Source organism: Talpa europaea, assembly GCF_964194135.1.
Source record: "Talpa europaea genome assembly, chromosome: 7".
NCBI lineage: Eukaryota > Metazoa > Chordata > Mammalia > Eulipotyphla > Talpidae > Talpa > Talpa europaea.
The window spans coordinates 81,451,223-81,470,458 of NC_140074.1; the positions used below are offsets into that span (position 1 = coordinate 81,451,223).

General features: G+C 35.6%; 1 protein-coding gene across 6 annotated transcripts in view; it reads right to left on the reverse strand.

The window, feature by feature from the left end:
- RHOT1 (ras homolog family member T1) overlaps positions 1 to 19,236 on the reverse strand; it is a gene marked incomplete at both ends in the record, with an annotated part of 57,934 nt that overhangs the window by 21,981 nt on the left and 16,717 nt on the right. For all 6 annotated transcript variants that reach the window (XM_084236810.1, XM_084236808.1, XM_084236806.1 and 3 more), the window contains 11 exons: positions 166 to 311; positions 634 to 718; positions 3,310 to 3,430; positions 4,191 to 4,299; positions 4,805 to 4,903; positions 11,253 to 11,354; positions 11,665 to 11,773; positions 14,712 to 14,764; positions 14,919 to 14,972; positions 15,199 to 15,242; positions 17,761 to 17,842. In XM_084236810.1, coding sequence (XP_084092936.1) covers positions 166 to 311; positions 634 to 718; positions 3,310 to 3,430; positions 4,191 to 4,299; positions 4,805 to 4,903; positions 11,253 to 11,354; positions 11,665 to 11,773; positions 14,712 to 14,764; positions 14,919 to 14,972; positions 15,199 to 15,242; positions 17,761 to 17,842 — 1,004 coding nt within the window. The remainder of the gene's footprint in view (positions 1 to 165; positions 312 to 633; positions 719 to 3,309; positions 3,431 to 4,190; positions 4,300 to 4,804; positions 4,904 to 11,252; positions 11,355 to 11,664; positions 11,774 to 14,711; positions 14,765 to 14,918; positions 14,973 to 15,198; positions 15,243 to 17,760; positions 17,843 to 19,236) is intronic.

A 19,236-nucleotide genomic window follows, 5' to 3' on the forward strand; every position in this document is an offset into this window, starting at 1 on the left:
AAGTTCATCTTAGACAGAACAGCAGGACTAAAAATCCTGCTTACAGGTAAGTGATGACTGAAACATTCTGTAAGATCTGACAAATTTGTAAAATGATGAATACAATGCACCATAATTTTAAAACCAGCTGTAACTCTAGAGGAAAGAGGTGAACTCTGTACTCACGTCCACTGGGAAAGGAACCCCTGGTATGTTATCCAGCCTCTCTCATTAGTACAAACTGTGTTATTCACATCAGGCCCCCAAGGTATGTAAGGAAAAACTTTAAACAAATCTTTAAGTTCATCAGGTGACAAAGCACAGTCTCTATCCTGAAAATACACAAGGAAGTAAACATAATGTTTAGATATCTAAAAAAATAATTCCTAAACATACAAGCCCACAGTCTAGTAAAGCATGTTTCTAAAAACAAAATTTTACCAAGAAAATTCCTTATATTTATATAAGAGAACCTGAGTCTATCAAAAACTATTTTTTCACTTGAGAAAAAATTTAAAAAATAAATTATTTTGCTAATTTAAGAGAGTTTGAGCAATTTTTGACTATTTGAGCACCCCAACACTAAAGGAAATTAACACATTCACAGAAAAACATTTTACCATATGTCACAGAAAATTGCAACTAAAAGCTTACCAAGTCATGTTTGTCAAAGGTGCTTTGGAGAAACAAATATGCATGATGATTTAATTCAGTGGTGCAATCAGGGGGTATTTTCAGTCTGTTGATGAAAAAATTTAAGAGTAAAATAAATCATTAATCAAAAATTAACATTTAAGAAATGAATATAGAACTGCAAAAAGTCTTTTTGCTAGATGACATGATTTATAGAATATCCTTACTGGTGCCATTAGACTGGAGTGGTATGGAATACTCTGAAGGGTCAATATAATGCTCATTCCAAGGTGACAAAGTTTTCAAAAATATCTGAAGGGCAGACTAAAACAAAAATTTTACAAATACTGATTAAATTATAATGGGTGTGTTCTTTCTACAAATCATAAGCCATAATTATGGGCTTTACACAATGTCAACATTGTAATGAGTTGAAAATTACGTGAAGAGATGTTATTTCTGCCTGATTTATCTTTTTGACCCACCATAAATTCAGGTCAATAAACATTTATCAAATGCACTGAGTTAGGTATACTAGGGATGCAAAACCAAGAGACGTTCTCTATCACTACGGAACCACATGGGAGACTGACCACAAACAGATAACCTTGCTATCTCAACAGAATGAGGCAAGTGCTGAGCATGGGTACGCTAAGGATGCTGGGAACCCACATGAAAGGGAACATCTCTGGCCTGGTAGTAGAAGGGTATCAGCACTACTGAGGACACTGTTACCTGAACTGAGACTTGAGGGATATGAGGCATCAATTAGGCTCAGTCAGGAAAAGTAGGGAGAAGAGTGAAAACACATGGACAAAAGGCTGGAGGAGGAAATAATGTATGACTGGTAGGCTATAAAAATAACCTCCTATAAAATTTATTTAGCTGCCTAAATGGCACAGAAGAGAAAATTCAATGATAAGGTCCTGGGAAAAATCCATTCATTCAATATGTATTTACTGAAAAATCTGGGAAATTACTCAAGCCAAAATTTAATAACTTTGGCAAGGTACATTTCAACTTAGAAGTGATTAATGGGTCAAGAATCCAAGCAAAGGGCCTCCCTGGTGGCGCAGTGGTTGAGTGCTGGGTTGCAAAGCTGCCCGCAGCCCCTGCAGACCTCTCCTGCCGCCCGCTGCTCCCCTCAGCAGTGTACTTGGTCGGTCTGCCTGTTCTACTCTCCGCTCTGGCTCTGGTGAATTCTCTCACCCTCCAGCGCTTCTGACTGTACCCAGTGCTTGCATAAATAAATAAATAAATATATCTTAAGGAAAAAAAAAAAAAAAGATCCCTCCCGCCTTTGTTTAAATAAAAAAAAAAAAATCCAAGCAAAAAAGAATAATGGGGAAGAAAAAAACAACAAAGTCATTCTGAACCCTTATGGACTGAGGTTCTATACTAAAATAAAAAAGGACAACATGAAGAGAATATACCAATAAAAGGGTGAAAAAGAAAGGTTGAAGCCTCAAAGGCCAGATCTCAGGAAGTCACTTCCCTGAAAAGCCCATTTCCTTGGGGTGGATTCATTCTCTGGCAAGGCAGGCTGTTTCAGGGTGACACTGGGGCCATCTTTTTAAAAAAAATTATTAATGAAGTACCATTGTTTGACATCCTTGCTAGCATTTTGAGTACAGAATTTCCCTCCTTCGATGTAGTAACCAGAGCACTCCTCCACCATAGTCCGCTGTATTCTACCATCTCCTTCCTCACCCCTCCCCCTTTGAAAATCTTAGATCTATGGTCAGTTTTTAAGGGTTGATTTTAAAATTTGTCTTTGTCTGACCCTTTGTTTGGTTTTTCTATATTATACATATAAGTGACACCATCTGATATTAAACAGTTCTTAAACAGCATTATCTAAAGGAAAATAACTACAAATAGATTGGTTATTTAGGAAAAAAGCTTTTTATCCAAGGGTAAGAATAGGATATAGAATTCATAAAAATAAAAGTGTGAACCAATATATTTATAATTTCTGGGCCTCCCTGGTAGTGCAAGGGGTTAAAACACAACCTATGAAGTTATCTGTAGCAGCATGAGTTCGATCCCCAGCCATGGAGCTACCCACATTGCACAGCAGACCTCTTCTGACTTGCCCGCTGCTCCCCTCAGCAGTGTACTTCAGTCACTCTGCCTATTCTGTTCCCCACTCTGTCTCTGGTGATTCCTCTCATGCCCCCGTACCTCTGGCCTCTACCCCAGCTCTTGTATGCATAAATAAATAAATCTTTAAAAAAAAATTTATTATTTCTTTTTTCTTTTTCTTTATAATTTAACTTCAAAAAACAAATTTGTCTAACATCTTCTATTCACTTCCTCAGCAAAATAAATTTAAAAAGATACTTGTGTTCTTCATAAGAGGAGGAGGGAAAGTTTGAGCTATGCTATAAATCAGTGACTCACCTGGGGATGATTTTGCTCCTAAACATCCGGCAATTTCCAGAGACATTTTCAATAGTCAGGATGGGGGCGAGAGGGGAGAGGTGCTATTGTCATGTAAGGATATATGAAACATCCTGTAATGGGACAGACTCTACAATAATTATCTTGTCCAAAATGATGTTGAGAAACCCTACTATAAACTTCTGTATAAATCTGTATTTTTCCTGAGCAGCTCAAAGCCTACCTACCAATGTGCTTAATGAAATTTTACAATGCTTGGCAAGTGAAATCAGTTAGGAAGTCAAAGGTACATACAAGGGGAATAAATATTCAGGTGTCAAATCCAGGTCATCATCATAACCAAATCGTCGAAGCACAGTCCAAGTAGTTTCATGTCTCCCTCTCTGGATAAAAAGTGTGTGTAAAAAAAGAAAACCTGAAATAAAATTATTCAGTAAATACAACTGGTGTGAAAAAGGTACAGAGTAAAATGGACGAAAAGCATGCAACACATAACAGCAAGAGTCACATACATGAACATACGGTATACTCGTTCTGAATACTAAGGTTAAACCAAAGCAAACTTCACAAGTGTCTCAATGAAACAACCAATTTCAGGATCACTTCACCTATATATTTAGATTAGAAAGAGATTGCACCAGATGAAAAGGCCAAAAACACACCTCAAGGAATACAGTAACACAGTTATGATGAAAGTAAATGAAATTGTTTTACAGATCTTTGCATTTATTTCTATAAAGAAAAACTCTGTTTTTCAATTTTACTTTTTATTTCATTATGCTCTATAACATATTCTACAGGGAACATTCTGTACTTGGTAAATTTGACTGGTAGACAAAACGTCTTCACTAAAAATAATTTCTATTTTTAAAGAATGCTTATGAGTAAGAAGAATTTTAACATCAATCTGTTTGTTCCAGAAATCTTTTTCCTTAGATGGATCTCTGAATTCCTGGGATCCAATCAGTTTCCTTACCTCTAATTTGTGTTCACAGTAAGAATTATTATCCTCATCAATGATCTGTCTCTTTCAATTCTTAGACATCTAGTTAGATTTCAGGCATATTAGTAAATATCAACATTTCCTTAAAGTATAAATAATGTTAAAAGAACTTCACTTTCAGCCAAGTTTTGAAAATACTAAGCTCAAACAAGGAAAAACCTCACTCGCTCACCTTTCAATGTCAATCCACTGTCAGCTACACCATCACTTATATGTTTTCTGACGACATTCTTAACATCTTCTAGAGCTTGAGGAGCTAATGGAGTGTTAAAACAAATTCTCTAGCAAAATAAATGAATAAATAAATAAATAAATGAAAAACAAATCAGCATTAAAAACACAAATAATATAACACATTACTCTATAAGGCAACATTAAATAAACAAGTTGCAACCAAAAGGAACAAATTCTAAATTAGGACAGTTTCTGCTTTGCATTATTTAAGTAAAACACGTCATACTTAGAATAAACTTTCCCCACTGTGTTCCTAAAACACTGAGTTCTTTGTGTACTTATATTATACAAAACCAAGAAAGAAAAACAATTCAGTTCAGACTGACAGTTCAGACTTCAAGTCATTCTTAATATACCCACTGTATACCATAAAATAACATTAACAGAGAGTCCTCTCAATTTCTATGCATAAGAGTGTTATAACCTAAATAGCTTAATGTGAAAGACAGAGACACAATTATCAACATATCACTGCTTAGGCTAGTAGATTTTTGTACAGCTTTTTTCACACACAAGACCAAGATATGCAAATATCTAATATAAAACAGCTACCTGAAAGAAGTTGAGTTCAGCATCATTGAGAGTACCGTCATTATCTTGATCAGATATTTTAAATATACGAGTAAGGGCTTTTATGCAGGCTGGTTTCATCTATAAATTATTGAGAAAAAAACAACTATTGCAATTAAAGTTGTTGGGATTCTAAAATAAGATTTTCCTAAGTAATGTTCAGAATAATTCTCATTGTTTTCACTGTCTAATAATACAGTCAACATGAAAAATGAACTCAAGACTTTTAAGTAAAAGAGAAAATATTTTACTCGACTGATTATTGGAATGTGATGTCTCCCTTCATCATCGTAGAGGATGGGCAAAAGAGAAGTTCATCTTCAGGTATGATTCATCCTTACAGTCACACAAAGAATTATTATTTATTTATGCCCTCTCTCATTCCATATAAACTTGGAGCTAAATTGGGCTTTCCTTCCCAACTTCTGAATTTTGAACATCCATCTTCTGGTAGCAGAATGGGACTAAATGTCCTCATCTGTCACCATGTGTGTACTAGTCAAAGGCGGGGTATATTGATAAAATGCTTATTCCCAAACATGTGTCAAAACAGTTCTGGTTGCAAATGCAAAAGCCCCCTTTTTTTTTTACTAACTTCCTATTACAAGAAGAATTCCCACATTAAAAAAAATTGGCCTTCTGTGACTGAAACTTTTATAAGTAATGTTGCAGGGAATGTACTTTGATAATTTCCTTAAATTTTTGTTTTAGGGCCTCCCCGGTAGCGCAGCAGTGTGGGTCTGATTCCCGGCCGGCCAGGGAGATATCCACATGTCGTGGCAGACCTCTCCTATCTCTCCCGCTGCTCCCCTCAGCAGTGCTTTCAGTCCATCTGCCTGTTCTGCTCTCCACTCTGTCTCTGGTGAATCCTCTCATCCTCCCGCGCCTCTGGCCTGTACCACAGCACTTGTATAAATAAATAATAAATCTTAAAAAAATTTTTTTTTGCTTTAGTATTTATAATGGGTAAAATAAATATTTCAAATATCTGACTATTTAAAAATAAGGCTCACATGCTTCAACTAATTGTGATAGGATAATCACTGCTAACAATTTTGAGAAAATAAAGCTTTCAGGATGATTATCTGGAGGTAGATCTCTTATGGACATATCTGAATCAGGAAAATGAGATGACAAAGTCTAGATATATGTACTCATTAATCAGCAGGCCTCCAGAGCATCTAGTAATGATGAGTTTTGATCAAACTCAAATGGAGAAAAGAAATTCTTTTCAAAACAGGAAACCATTGCCTTCTGAAATATACAGACAATCCATTCTTTTTGTGTGTTAAGTGGGGTCTATAAGAGAGCAATCTGGCATTTAAAAAAGGAGATAAAATCTAAAATATAAAGAGATTAGAAAGAAGTGCAAAAGGTAAGTCAAACATTTAGAGAACATTGGACAGAATGTCCTCATAAAAAAGTACTAAATGGACTATAAGCTATTTTTATATAAAGAATGACAAATGTGATTCCAATAGTAGATATTCAAGATGAATAAAGATTATATTTGTTTACCCTCCTTTAAAAAAATCTGTTATTTAATAATCAAAGTGTTTCAAAATGTAGCAAAAGACTAAATAAAAAACAGAATTGAAGAATGCCTTTATATCTTGTGCAAGTGGTTTTCTTCACATCACAAAAGTTACATGAAAAAGGTAACTTGGAGAAAAATAAAGTAATGCATTTTCATTAAGGGTTGATGTACATCAAAAGCTAAAGTGCTCTAAGGCATTTGTTCAATGTGATATGTAAATATTAACCATCTCAAAATACAACATGAAAAATGACTACTTTTTAAATACCGCAATAAAACTATAAATTTTATAGTATAAATGGGGCCTCCCTGGTGACGCAAGGGGTTATAAGATGCAACCTGAGGCTATCCGCAGCCTCCGCAGCACAAGTTCGATCCCAGCCAGGGAGCAACCCACATGGTGCAGCAGACCCCTCCTGCCTTGCCTGCTGCTCCCCTCCAGCAGTGTACTTTGGTCAATCTGCCTGTTCTGTTCCCCACTTTGTCTCTGGTGAATCCTCTCATCCCCCACACCTCTGGCCTGTACCCAGCTCTTGTATACATAAATAAATAAATCTTTAAAAAAATTTTATAGTAATAAGCCAATGTAAGTAATGTGCAAATGTAAGCAATCTAAATCCTCACACAGTAAACATTATAATCACCTAAGAGTTACATTTCTTTCAGTATTAGGTCAGACAACTCCAAGGATCACTGGAAACATTTACTTCCTCCTTGGAAACATATTTACAGTTCAAGCTTTAGCTTTTAATATGATCTTTTTGATGATTCTACTCCATATCTGCATTAAAATTTTTTTTTTTTAAATGAGAGATCCAGTTTAAGCTTAGACTCAACATTTGTACTTGTCTAAAGCAAGGCATAGAATTTAAGTTATGGATTTTACCTCAGGCAAGAATATCTAAGAAACAAATATCAGTTGGTGGCAGATGCTTTATGGGATTGGAGAAGGGGTGGGGGTGATTAGCAGATGAGCAGAACTAATAATACACCTAAGGAAAAAATAGCAATTGATGAATCAAGAATAAACTAATAAGGGGAATTAATGTACCACTAGGCTAAGGACAGAGGCAAATTCTATAAGATTGGCTCCCAAATTTCCTTAATCATAAGATATAGGAGTCAAATTAGAATCTATGTTTTTAATAGGTACATATAGCAACTATTATGAGGCAAGTTTGGGAAATGTTGGATGAAGAGTAGTTAGAAAGAAGCATTTCAGTTAAAGAACAGTAAGTCAGGATGATTAAGGAAGAGTAAATGAGGATCAGATTAAGGGATAATACACATTGTCAACTTATACGTGGGGTCAGCACTTTTTCTGCAAAGGAGAACATAGCAAATATTTTAGCTTCTGTGAGCAAATAGGTAAAATCCAGGATATGAAGGTAAACAGAAATGAGAATCAAATTTCCACAAAAAAGTTACATAAGATCAAATTATTGACAAAATTCAAAATATAGTAATAACTGCGTTAAAAGCATATATAGATATACTAATTTGAAGAATGGAATTCTCTTTAGAGAGGTAACATTTTGCTTAATTGGGGTTCAAAGTTAATGTTCTCCATCATGAAAACTGATAGCAAAAGTTAATCTGTAAGGCTTATTGTTAGTGAGATTTTATACATTTCATCTTTGAAAATGTCGTTTTGTATACATATACCACCAATATTGATACATAATACATAAACGTATGTTTTTATTTGAACACACTCATTTGCTTATAAGGCATTTACAGAACTATATTAGATTCTTTTCTTGATATGTGGCCTGCTAGCATGTCAATACACTGCAGTTGTAATGACAGTTAGTTCAACTGAAGGTTAGGCAGAAGATCCTCAAATACACTGTCAGACAGATTATGAAATTTCTTTTGCACCTGCATCAGGATAAAAAAAAAAATGCTAGAACTGTAATCTAAGCTCAAAAAATACATGTTTTTGTCATCTAAAAATCCATTTTAGGGCCTCCCCTGGTGACGCAGCGGTTGAGCGCTGGGCTGCGAGGCTGCCCGCAGCCTCTGCAGCACCGGTTGGTTCCACGGCTGCTGGCGAGGGTCCCACAAAAAAAAAAAAAAAAAAAATTTCCATTTTGCCTCCTCCTTGTTTCAACATGATAGATAATGTACTGAAAATAAAAAAAAAAAAAAACACTAAATGTTACAGTGCAATAATACATATGGTGGAGTGCTGCCAAAAACTGTGCCAGTGTATGCAGCTGTGCACGTAACACCAGTGAAAGAGATGAGAGCAGTGCATACGCGCTGTTACAACTACTCAGCTCTGCGTTGTAGAGCAAAAGCAGTCAATGCAAATAAAGGAATAAGAGTGGCTGTGCTACAGTATAACTTTACTTATGAACAATGAAATCTGATTATCTTAATTTTCCCATATCATAAAATATTTTTTCTTTGAAACTTTATACAATCACTAAAAAAGGAAAAATGTATTCTGAGCTCACAAGCTGTACAAAAACAAGTGGCAGGCCAAATCTGGCCTATGGGTCAAAGTTTGCAAACCACTCACCTACACTAAAAACATTTCAGAAAAAATTCTGAAAAAAAAAATCTATTTTTCACTTATTAAAAGCACAATAGAAAGACAAAAAACTCAATTAAGAAATGGACAAAAAAAGGGCCTCCCTGGTGGCGAAGGTGTTAAGTCTCAGCGCTATAAAGCTATCACTAGCCACTGCTGCATGAGTTGGATCCCTGGCCAGGGAGCTAACCCACATGGTGCAGCAGACCTCTCCTGCCTCACCTGCTGCTCCCCTCAGCAATGTATTTCAGTCAATCCACCTGTTCTACTCCCTACTCTGTCTCTGGTGAATCCTCTCACCCCAGGCCACCCCAGGGCTATACCCCAGTTCTCATATGTATAAATAAGTAAAAATAAATCTCAGGCCTCCCTGGTGGCGCAAGGGGTTAAGCACCACACTGTGAAGCAATCCGCAGCCTCTGCAGCACGAGTTCGATCCCCAGCCAGGGAGCTACCAATATGGCACAGCAGACCTCTCCTGTCTTACCTGCTGCTCCCCTCAGCAGTGTATTTCTGTCAATCTGTTTTGTTTCCCACTCTGTCTCTAGTGAGTCCTCTCACTCCCTCCCTCACCCCACCCCACACACACCCTGTGGCCTGTGCCACAGTTCTTGTATGCATAAATAAATATTTAAAAAAAATACTGAAAGCAAATGTTCAAGTGTGTGTGACTGTTCATGGCAGCATTATTAGCAACAGTTAAAAAGCAGAAGCAGGGCCTCCTTGGTGGCGCAGCGGGTTGAGCGCAGCACTGTGAAGCTGTCCGCAGCCTCTGCAGCGTGGTTTCAATTCCTGGCCGGCCAGGGAGATACCCACATGGCGTGGCAGACCTCTCCTGTCTTGCCCGCTGCTACCCTCAGCAGTGCTTTCGGTCCGTGTGCCTATTCTGCTCCCTGCTCTGTGTCTGGTGAATCCTCTTATCCTCCTGTGCCTCTGACATATACCCCAGTTCTTGTATAAATAAATAAATCTTTAAAAAAAAAACTGTATTGAGAACTGTCTAAAATAGTAAAAAAAAAAAAAAAGGCAGAAGCAACCAAATGTTCACCAACAGGCAAACAGATAAACAAATGTAGTATTAGCCATGTAATTCAGTATTATTTGGCCATAAAAAGAAGTAAAATACCCAATGTACCTTGAAAACATGCCAGTCACAAAACACCACATAACCACATATTGGATAATAGCATATATAAATTATTATTCCAAATATATTGGGTTGTCAGAAAAGTCATGATGCATTTTTGCTTGAAAAACAGAAAGAATATGTCATGATTTTTCTAACATAATAAAATATGCAGAATAGGCAAGTCCATAGAAACAGAAAGAAAAAAAAAATTAGTGGTTCACAAAAGTGGTTCACAGGCCCTCCCCTGGTGGTGCAGGGGGTTGAGCGCAGCGCTGTGAAGCTGCCTACAGCCTCTGCAGCACCGGTTCGATCCCAGCTGGCCGGCGAGAGTCCCACATGGTACAACAGACCTCTCCTGTTGTGCCCGCTGCACCCCTCAGCAGTGTACTTCGGTCCTTCTGCCTGTTCTGTTCCCCGCTCTGTCTCTGGTGAATCCTCTTACCCTCCGCGCATCTGGCCTGTACCCCGGTTCTTGTATAAATAAATAAATAAATCTTTAAAAAAAAAAAAAGTTGTTCACAAAAGTGAGTAACTGCTAATGTGCAAGACTTTCTTTCTAGAGAGATGAGGTATTCAGATATTCTGAAATTAGACAGTGATGATGGATGCACAATTCTGTGAATGTACTAAAGACCTGAACTGTACACTTTAAAGGGGTGAATTTCATGTTATGTGAGTTATATCTCAATAAAAAAATAATTTTACAAGTGTATGGAAAAGTGTTATATTTTAGTTATTTCATTAAGGAATTACTGTGTTCCTCAGTTATGAAACAAAAGGGAGCAATCAAATTATATTACATGTTGTACCCATGTCAAATAACTATACAAGGTTTTTGTCTGTGTGTTTTTTGTTTTGTTTTTTTTAAAGATTTATTTATACAAGCACTGCATATAGTCAGAAGCGCAGGAGGGTGAGAGACTTCACCAGAGCCAGAGCGGGGAGCAGAACAGGCAGAAGGACCGAAGTACACTGCTGAGGGGAGCACTGGGCACTGCAGGATAGGTCTGTGCGCCATGTGGGAACCTCGCCAGTGGCCGGGGATTGAACCGGTGCTGCAGAGGCTGTGAACAGCTTCACAGCACTACGCTCAACCTCCTGCGCCTACAGGGAGGCCCAAGAATATTTAAGAGTTATTAAAAATCACTACCATACTGGAATTACTACCTAAACATCCAACTCCTATTAACATAGTTTTGAGGATGGGGGGAGAGAAACAGTTTACCTCTTTCTCCTCTGGGCAGTACAGTGGCCCTGTAGGATGAAGTACAGCTTTCTGTGCATAATAAAAGAGCTCTGATATGTTCTTCAGGTTTTTTGCTGAACACTGAAAAAAAAAGTTAAAATTTTTATATTCTGAAAACAATTATGAGAGCTAAAATCAATTTTTAAATGATCAATTTGAGGTAGTGAGAGTCTCTGAAGTAACTGAAAAATGCATTTTTCTTAGTGGATATCACAATACTAATGTCTATAGAGAATTCAGATGTTAACTTCAAGTCTTATTTTATCTAGTTTCTATAATTTCACAAATGACAGAAACTATTTTCTGTCCCATCTTCCTACCTCTTATTCTAAACCTCAGTTTAGTGAGGTTTCACCAAGATTAAACTTCAAAACCAAATGATAAGACATACCTCCACACAGGTTTCTATTTCTGTGTACTGGTTCATAATAGGAAGAATAGTCTCCATACTACTATATTCCACCAGATCAGATTTGTTCCCAACCAATATCAAAGGCAATCTGAAGAAAATGGGACACATTGTAACAGTAAGGAAAGCAAAATTCATTAGATTTATATTTTAATGTATACATCATAACCCATTCCAACCAACAAACTTAATCTCCCCAACATGAACTACTATAATTAGTTTTAGCCCCCTTAAGAGCATGTTCATACTCAACAAATATTTGGCTGTTAGAAGCCTGGTAATGTTCTAAGAATTAAGAACAAAGTACAGAAGATGCCTGCCCCTTTCCCCCCAAAAGTGAAAGTTAGAAAATAGACAATAATAAACAAATAAAGCAATTTGCAACTTTGTAAGTATTATGAAGGAAATGAGTAGGGGGGTATGGGATAGAGTACTGGAATGGGCTAATTAAATATGGTAATCAGAGAAAAATCTCTGACAAGGTGGCATTTGAGCTCTGGAATGAAGGTGAAATGGTATCCGCCATGTGAAAAGTCAGGAAAGAGCTGGCTGAGAAGGGACAGCATGTGGAAAGGTCCCACCTTGAACAAAACATTCTGGTGTTCTTGCCAGAGTGGTTAGAGAGTACTGAGCAAAGGGGACGATGTATGAAAAGGAGGCTGGAGAAGGGAAAACAGGCCAAACACACATGGACTTAGAGCTGAGTAAGAAAACCACATTATATAGGCAAGTTTAAAATGGGAAGTCACAGAAAGATGGTAAGTAGGGGAATGACATGATTTAATTGTCATTTTTAAATGTAGTCTCTTGTTACTATATTTTAAAAAGTAGAATACAGACTAATATTTCTGAAAATAGATGTAAAAATTCTCAACAAAGTACTAGCATACAGAACGCAACAACACATTGAAAGAATCACACACTGTGACCAAATGAGATTTATTCTAGGGATTCAAGGATAGTTTAATATATGCAAATCAAATACTTATCATACATTACATTGACAAAAGGACAAAAATCATTATTATATTAATAGATATAAAGAAAGTATTTGACACATTGTACCCAATTTAGGATAAAAAAAATTCTTAACAAAATGGGTATATAACATAGCTCAAGATTATAAAAGCCATATGTTAGAAACCCAGAGTCAACATCAGACTCAATGGTGAAAAACTGAAAACTCTTAAGATCAGGACAAAGCAAGGATGTCCATTTTCACCACTTTTATTTAATTTAGCATTAGAGGTCTTAGCAATGAGACAACAAGAAATAAAATGAATTCAGATTGGAAAAGAAGTGAAATTATTATAATCTGCAGATGATATAATGATAAAAATAGAAAACCCTAAAGATTCCACTAACTAGGAACAATAAGTAAGTTCAGTAAACTAGCAGGCTACAAAATAAATTAACAAAAATCTGTTGCATTCCTATATACAAATAACAAGTAAAAGAAATTAGAAAACAATCCCATTTACAATTGTATGAAAAAGAATTAAATACCTATGAATAAATTTAACAAAGAAGGTGAAAGAGCTACACAAGGAAAACTGTAAGACACTCTTAAGAGATACAGAACAACACACAAAGAGATGGAAAGCTACCCCATGTTCTTGGATAGGGAGAATTAATCTAGTCAAAAAAAAAAAAAAATCCAGCGAAAAGTAATATGGAGAGTCAATGCAATCCCTATTAAAATTCCTATATTTTTGAAGAAAATAAAACAAACAAAAAAACTGAGTGTACACGGAACCACAAAAGATCCTGAATAGCTAAAGCAATTCTGCAGGAAAAAAAAAAAAACTGGAGGCATCATGTTATCAGAATTTAAACTGTATTAGAAAGCAACAGTAATTAAAACACTATGTTATTAGAATAAAAATAGCACACAAATCAATGGAACAGAATCAAGAATCCAAAAACAAATCCATACACATATCAACCTAACTGATGACAAAAGAGCCATAACCATACATTGGAGAAAAGAAAATCTCTTCAATAATTGGTGTTGGGAAAACTGGGCCACCACACATGAAAGAATGAAACCGATCACCTGCTACCTCTGCATACAAACATAAATTCAAAATGGATTAAAGTGTAGAATGTAAAAACTAAAACCATAAAATACATTGAAGAAAACACAGGAGGAATGGGGTATTTGACTCCAAGGGCAAGGGACATGAAAGCAAAAACAAATTAAATACATCAAATTAAAAAGTTTTTGCATAGGGAAATAAAATATCAGAAGATTAAAGGGACAGCCTACTGAATGGGAAAAGATATTTGCACCTCACATATTCCATAAGGGGTTAATAATCAAGATCTATAACGATCTCATCCAGTTTAGCAACAACAGAAAAACAAACCAAATATAAAAATGGTTAGAAGGTGTGAACAGACACTTTTCCAAGGCAGACATACAGGTGGCCAACAGACATGAAAAAATGTTCACCGTCACTTCTTATTAGGAAAACACAAATCAAAACCCCAATGACCTATCATTTTACACTTGTGAGTATGGTTTACATAAAAAAAAAAAAACCCTGCTAACAACAGGTGCTGGTGAGGATGTGGAGAAAAAGAAACCCTTATACTGCTGATGGCAATGTAAATGATGCAATCATTTTGGAAGTAGATCCTCCTCAAAAATTTAAAAACAGAACTATCATATGATCCAGAAACCTACTTCTGGTCATCTATCCCAGGAATAAGAATCATCAACCTGAAGAGTTAATATGCATCACAAAGTTCATGTAATTATTAGATTATATGCATGTATATAGATCACAAAATAAAATTATTTGTTTTGTTCTCAAATATATGTGCTGCCTCAAATAATTCCTCCAAAAAAGGGGTTAGATGTACAAACAGAGAGATAAAACTACAGATAAAGCAAATGTGGCAAATGTTAACAACTGGTAGACCTAAATGAAAAGTTCAGAGATGTTCATTGTACTATATTTCCTGCAACACTTCTATAAGTTTGAAATTTTTAAACATCCAATATTTGAGAGGAAAAAAAGTACCTGCTGTCTTTATCTGTTCTTTCATTTATGAGAGGAATCCATCGACTTGTTACCTAAAATGAAAATTAGCAAGAGCTAAGCCATGATAAGGACCTTCTATGAAAAATACTGCTGTTGAAGCACTAAATTCTAAATTAAGGATCAATTCTGAGAGTGCCTACATTGAATTTTAATTAACTATAGTGAAAAAAAGTAACACATTCATACCTTATCAATAGAGTGCTTGTTGTTGACAGCATATACTATGCAGATAACATTAGCCTACAAAAAAATTAACAAATTAATGTTATTTTTAAATAATAAAAATGTAAACAGTGATATTTTATTACCAACTAGTCAATATAGTTGGATCAAAGGAAGAACAAATTTGGAAAACAAACAAACAAAACTTGGCGAGCCTCTAAGGGAAAAAGTTCCTATGAGAGAATGAAAACGGCAGATTCACAGGACTGTTTTCCTACCAAAAAACCACAATTTTTAAACTCACCTGTGATATTTCTTGATGAAGCTGTTCATCACTCTGTTCTGCTTCTACAAATGACAAAGTCAAAAAAAGGTTTCATATTTAAACAGTTCCAGAAAAACTAAGGGCCACCACCTAATATCCCTTAAAATATTCCTTGGTCATTTACATGGTGCAGTGCTAAACTAAAGGGCAGAGACAAGGGCAAGCAAAGAGAAGGGAAATGTGAAACTATGATAAGGAAGGTGGCTGGCATGGAAAGAAAAGTCTACAAGAGGGTAACTCAAGATTGGAAGAGCAGAAGGCATTGTGTGGTAAATCTAGGTTAGCATCTGATCCTGAGTTGAAAAGGGTCTGGCAAAAGAGATTAGAAACCCAAGCGAGAAGACTGGATGTTGAAGAGTCAAAGACCTGCACAGAATCTATAAACACAGGATCAAAAGGTCAGGAGAGATACTGAGCAACACAGTTTAAGATCTAGATAGCAGATACGAGTAACATTAACCAGGCACCAGAAGCAAAACTGGAGCATGATAATGAAGAGTATAGAATTCCCTCTTTAGTACATATCTCTGGCAAGAACTGGATGTCAGTGGGTGGATGGGACTATAAGTCCCACAGGTGCAGGAAATATTTAACTAAAATAAAGAACAAAGCAAACATAGACATATTAATTTAAATTCCTTACAATAACTGTTTCTCAAACAAGTGCCTGTTATTTCTGACATAAAAATTACTATCATAAATAAGTACAATGGTGTTGGGTTGTCAGAAAAGTCATGACATATTTTTCTGTTTTCCAAGCAAAAATGCATCATGGGGCCTCCCTGGTGGTGCAGAGGTTAAAGTCTCAGCTTTCCAGCCACTGCCCCATGAGTCTGATGCCCGGCCAGGGACCTAACCCACATGGCACAACAGACCTCTCCTGTCTTGCCTGCTGCTCCCCTCAGCAGTGTGTTTCAGTAGATCTGCCTATTCTGCTTCCCACCTTGTTTCTGGTGAATCCACTCACTGAATTGGGCCTGTACCCCAATTCTTGTATGCATAAATAAAAAATAAATCTTTATTTTAAAAAAATATGCAGGGACTCCCTGGTAGTGCAAGGGGTTAAGACACAACCTTTGAAGCGATCCCCAGCCACTGCAGCACGAGTTCGATTCCTGGCCAGGGAGCTACTCACATGGCGCAGCAGACCTCTCCTCACCCACTACTCCCCTCAGCAGTGTATTTCAGTACATCCACCTGTTCTGTCTCTGGTGAATCCTCTCACCACCCCACACTTCTGGCCTGTACCCCAGTTCTTGTATGCATAAATAAACAAAATATGCATCTTAATATCTTAAAAATAATATGCATCATAACTTTTCCAACAACCCAATAGTTATTATGCTAAATTATATTTTTAATATCTTTTCATATGTGAGGAATCAATGGGTAATGGCGTCAATAATACTGAAGTGAATCTAAATAGGTGGTCACACATGTTGAAAAAAGAAGTTTTTTAAATAGAGCTTGTTATGAGATGTAGCAGAACATATCTACTCCCCTCAGCTTTTAGTGCAGTGCTGTCCAGTAGAAATATAATACAAACCATATACATAATTTTAAACTTTCTGTAAATCACCTTAAAAAAAGAAATAAGGAATAGATAAAAATCCATTTTTAAATTCAATACGTCAAAAATATTAATAATTCAACATTTACTCAACAAAAAAGTTAAAAATTGTTTTCATTCTAAGTCTAAATCCTCTTGTATTTTATACTTAGAGTAGTCACATTTTAAGTCTGTAATACACTTACATATATTGGACTGCACTGTTCTACTACTTCATTTTCAGAATATATGGAGGAATAATGCCAGTGTAGCAAAACAAAGTATTACCAATGCATTTCAATCCATTTTGGAAAGCAGATTTTATTTTTTAGAGCAATTTTAGGTTTGCAGCAAAACTGAGCTAAAGATACAGTTTCCCCATACACCTCCTGCCCCCACATAGTTTCCTTCATTAGAAACATTTATCATCAGCACGGTATATCAACTACAATTACAAATGATCCCTTTCTAATAGAAGTCCTAGAACAAAGCAAAATAATCCAAAGATTAAAAAGCAGTGTGTAGAAAAAATTTTTAATTAGCAAAAGCAATACAGATGTGCTTTTATTACCATATAATGTAAGCTAGCTGGTGTTTTATTTGGGAAAAAGATTGACAAATTAAACAAATTTTAAACTCAACAAATTCTCAAATTCAAAACTCCTTCTAAATCATCAGAGCATGCCTGCGCAAAATTAACTCAGAACTTCTCTCTGCAAACACGCCAGTTCAAGGAGGGTAATGATTTCTCTACTAGTCATTAACCATTTCTTCTTCCTTTTCATTATTACAGAAGCCAACCTGGTTAACTAGGGGAAGAGAACTGCAAGATGGATCTTTTAGGTGGAGTGTGGGCTGGCAGAGAGATATGAGACGAGAATAGTAATTGATCATTAATTGCTAGATAAAAAGGATCACTTTTTTTAAAACTTAATACCTTTTTTGAGGACTAGTAAATTAACCCTACAGCTTCACCTATAAGAGGACATTACCTGAGTAATCTACGATATGTGTCGGAACTCTCTCAGGGGTGACATCAGCTGGAATGGTGATTTCTTCTGCCCGGGGAGGAACCTTTGTTGCAAACATAGAAAAGGAGAAACCTTTAGATGTTTATCAATCAAACTTGTTAATGGCTTAGGTAAATTTATCTGTAAGTTAGCCCCTTTCAACCATTCCTATCTTTAAGGTCCGATGATTTCAAATGGTTATTTTTGTGCTTTACCATAGATGCAAATATATACCAAAGATATGAAACATCTACTTTTTTAATTTTTAAATTTTTTTTAACATCTTCTTTTTTTAAAATACACATTTTTACTTATATGTGCACAGGAAATATTATTGACACTTCAGATCTCACAATAACTAAAATAATCCTTAAGTTAATTTGGTTTTTCAAACACTAGATTTTTAAAATATGTGGTTTTCATTCTATTTTGTTGAAGGCTTTAAGACATTCTACAAATGAAGTATGTTAATCCAAAACAACCCTCAAATAAAAAAATAAATTATTAATATTAATTTCTTAAAGATGTTAACTGGTTAGCTACATAAAGCCTTATGCTTAATAGTTCCTTTTTTTTTAAGAAACACTGCATGATTTTTTAAGTTAGTGAAAAATCCCTAACCACACTCAGGAGGTCAGTACTAAAATGACAATTTTAAAACAAGTTAAGCTATCAGAGAAAACTTTTAGGTATTATTATATTGAGTGATTCCACAAGTCACACATGAAAATACACATTTCACAAAAATAATTACTTATTTACCCATCTTATTTAAGAGGGAAAAAAAGGCAAGAAAAACAAAGAATGCTCATATTGCAGTTGTAACTGCCTCATTACACATCAAATTCCTGTGCGAATAAAGAAATTATATAGATATTCCTATCTAAAAGAGTAAAGAGATAAATGTGGAATTAGCAATATCTACTATGTTAAGAGAATAAAAGATAATTTTCATCACATTTATACTGATCCCATTCTACACAATAATATCTTAACTTTATAAAACCTTAGCTAGCAAAAATATAAAAAATAAAGTTAGCCAACATGCCAGGTGTAACTTCCAAAATGCAAATAAATATATTGCCAGTAATAATAAAACCACCTTACATTTGGAGGCACTCTACCATTATTAAGCTTATCTTATTTGAGATCTACAACAATCTTTTGAGGTAAGCAAAGGTGGAATGAATTATTGTCTTCATCTGTAAAATGATGGAGGTGGGTAGGCTGCAGACTTTCAGATATGTGTGTCACAATCCTAGTGGTTCTAATCCCTTGAAGACTGGGATGTGTCAGATGGAAGGCAAATGAGATCTAGACCTTTCACCCTAACTTTATTGAGAGGATCATCTGTTTTGAATTTTTGGCTGATAAGTAAAATTTTGTTTTATAAAAAGAATTATACAGCTTACATGATAGCTAACAGCCCTTTCAATTTTCATTTCACAGGTGAGACAA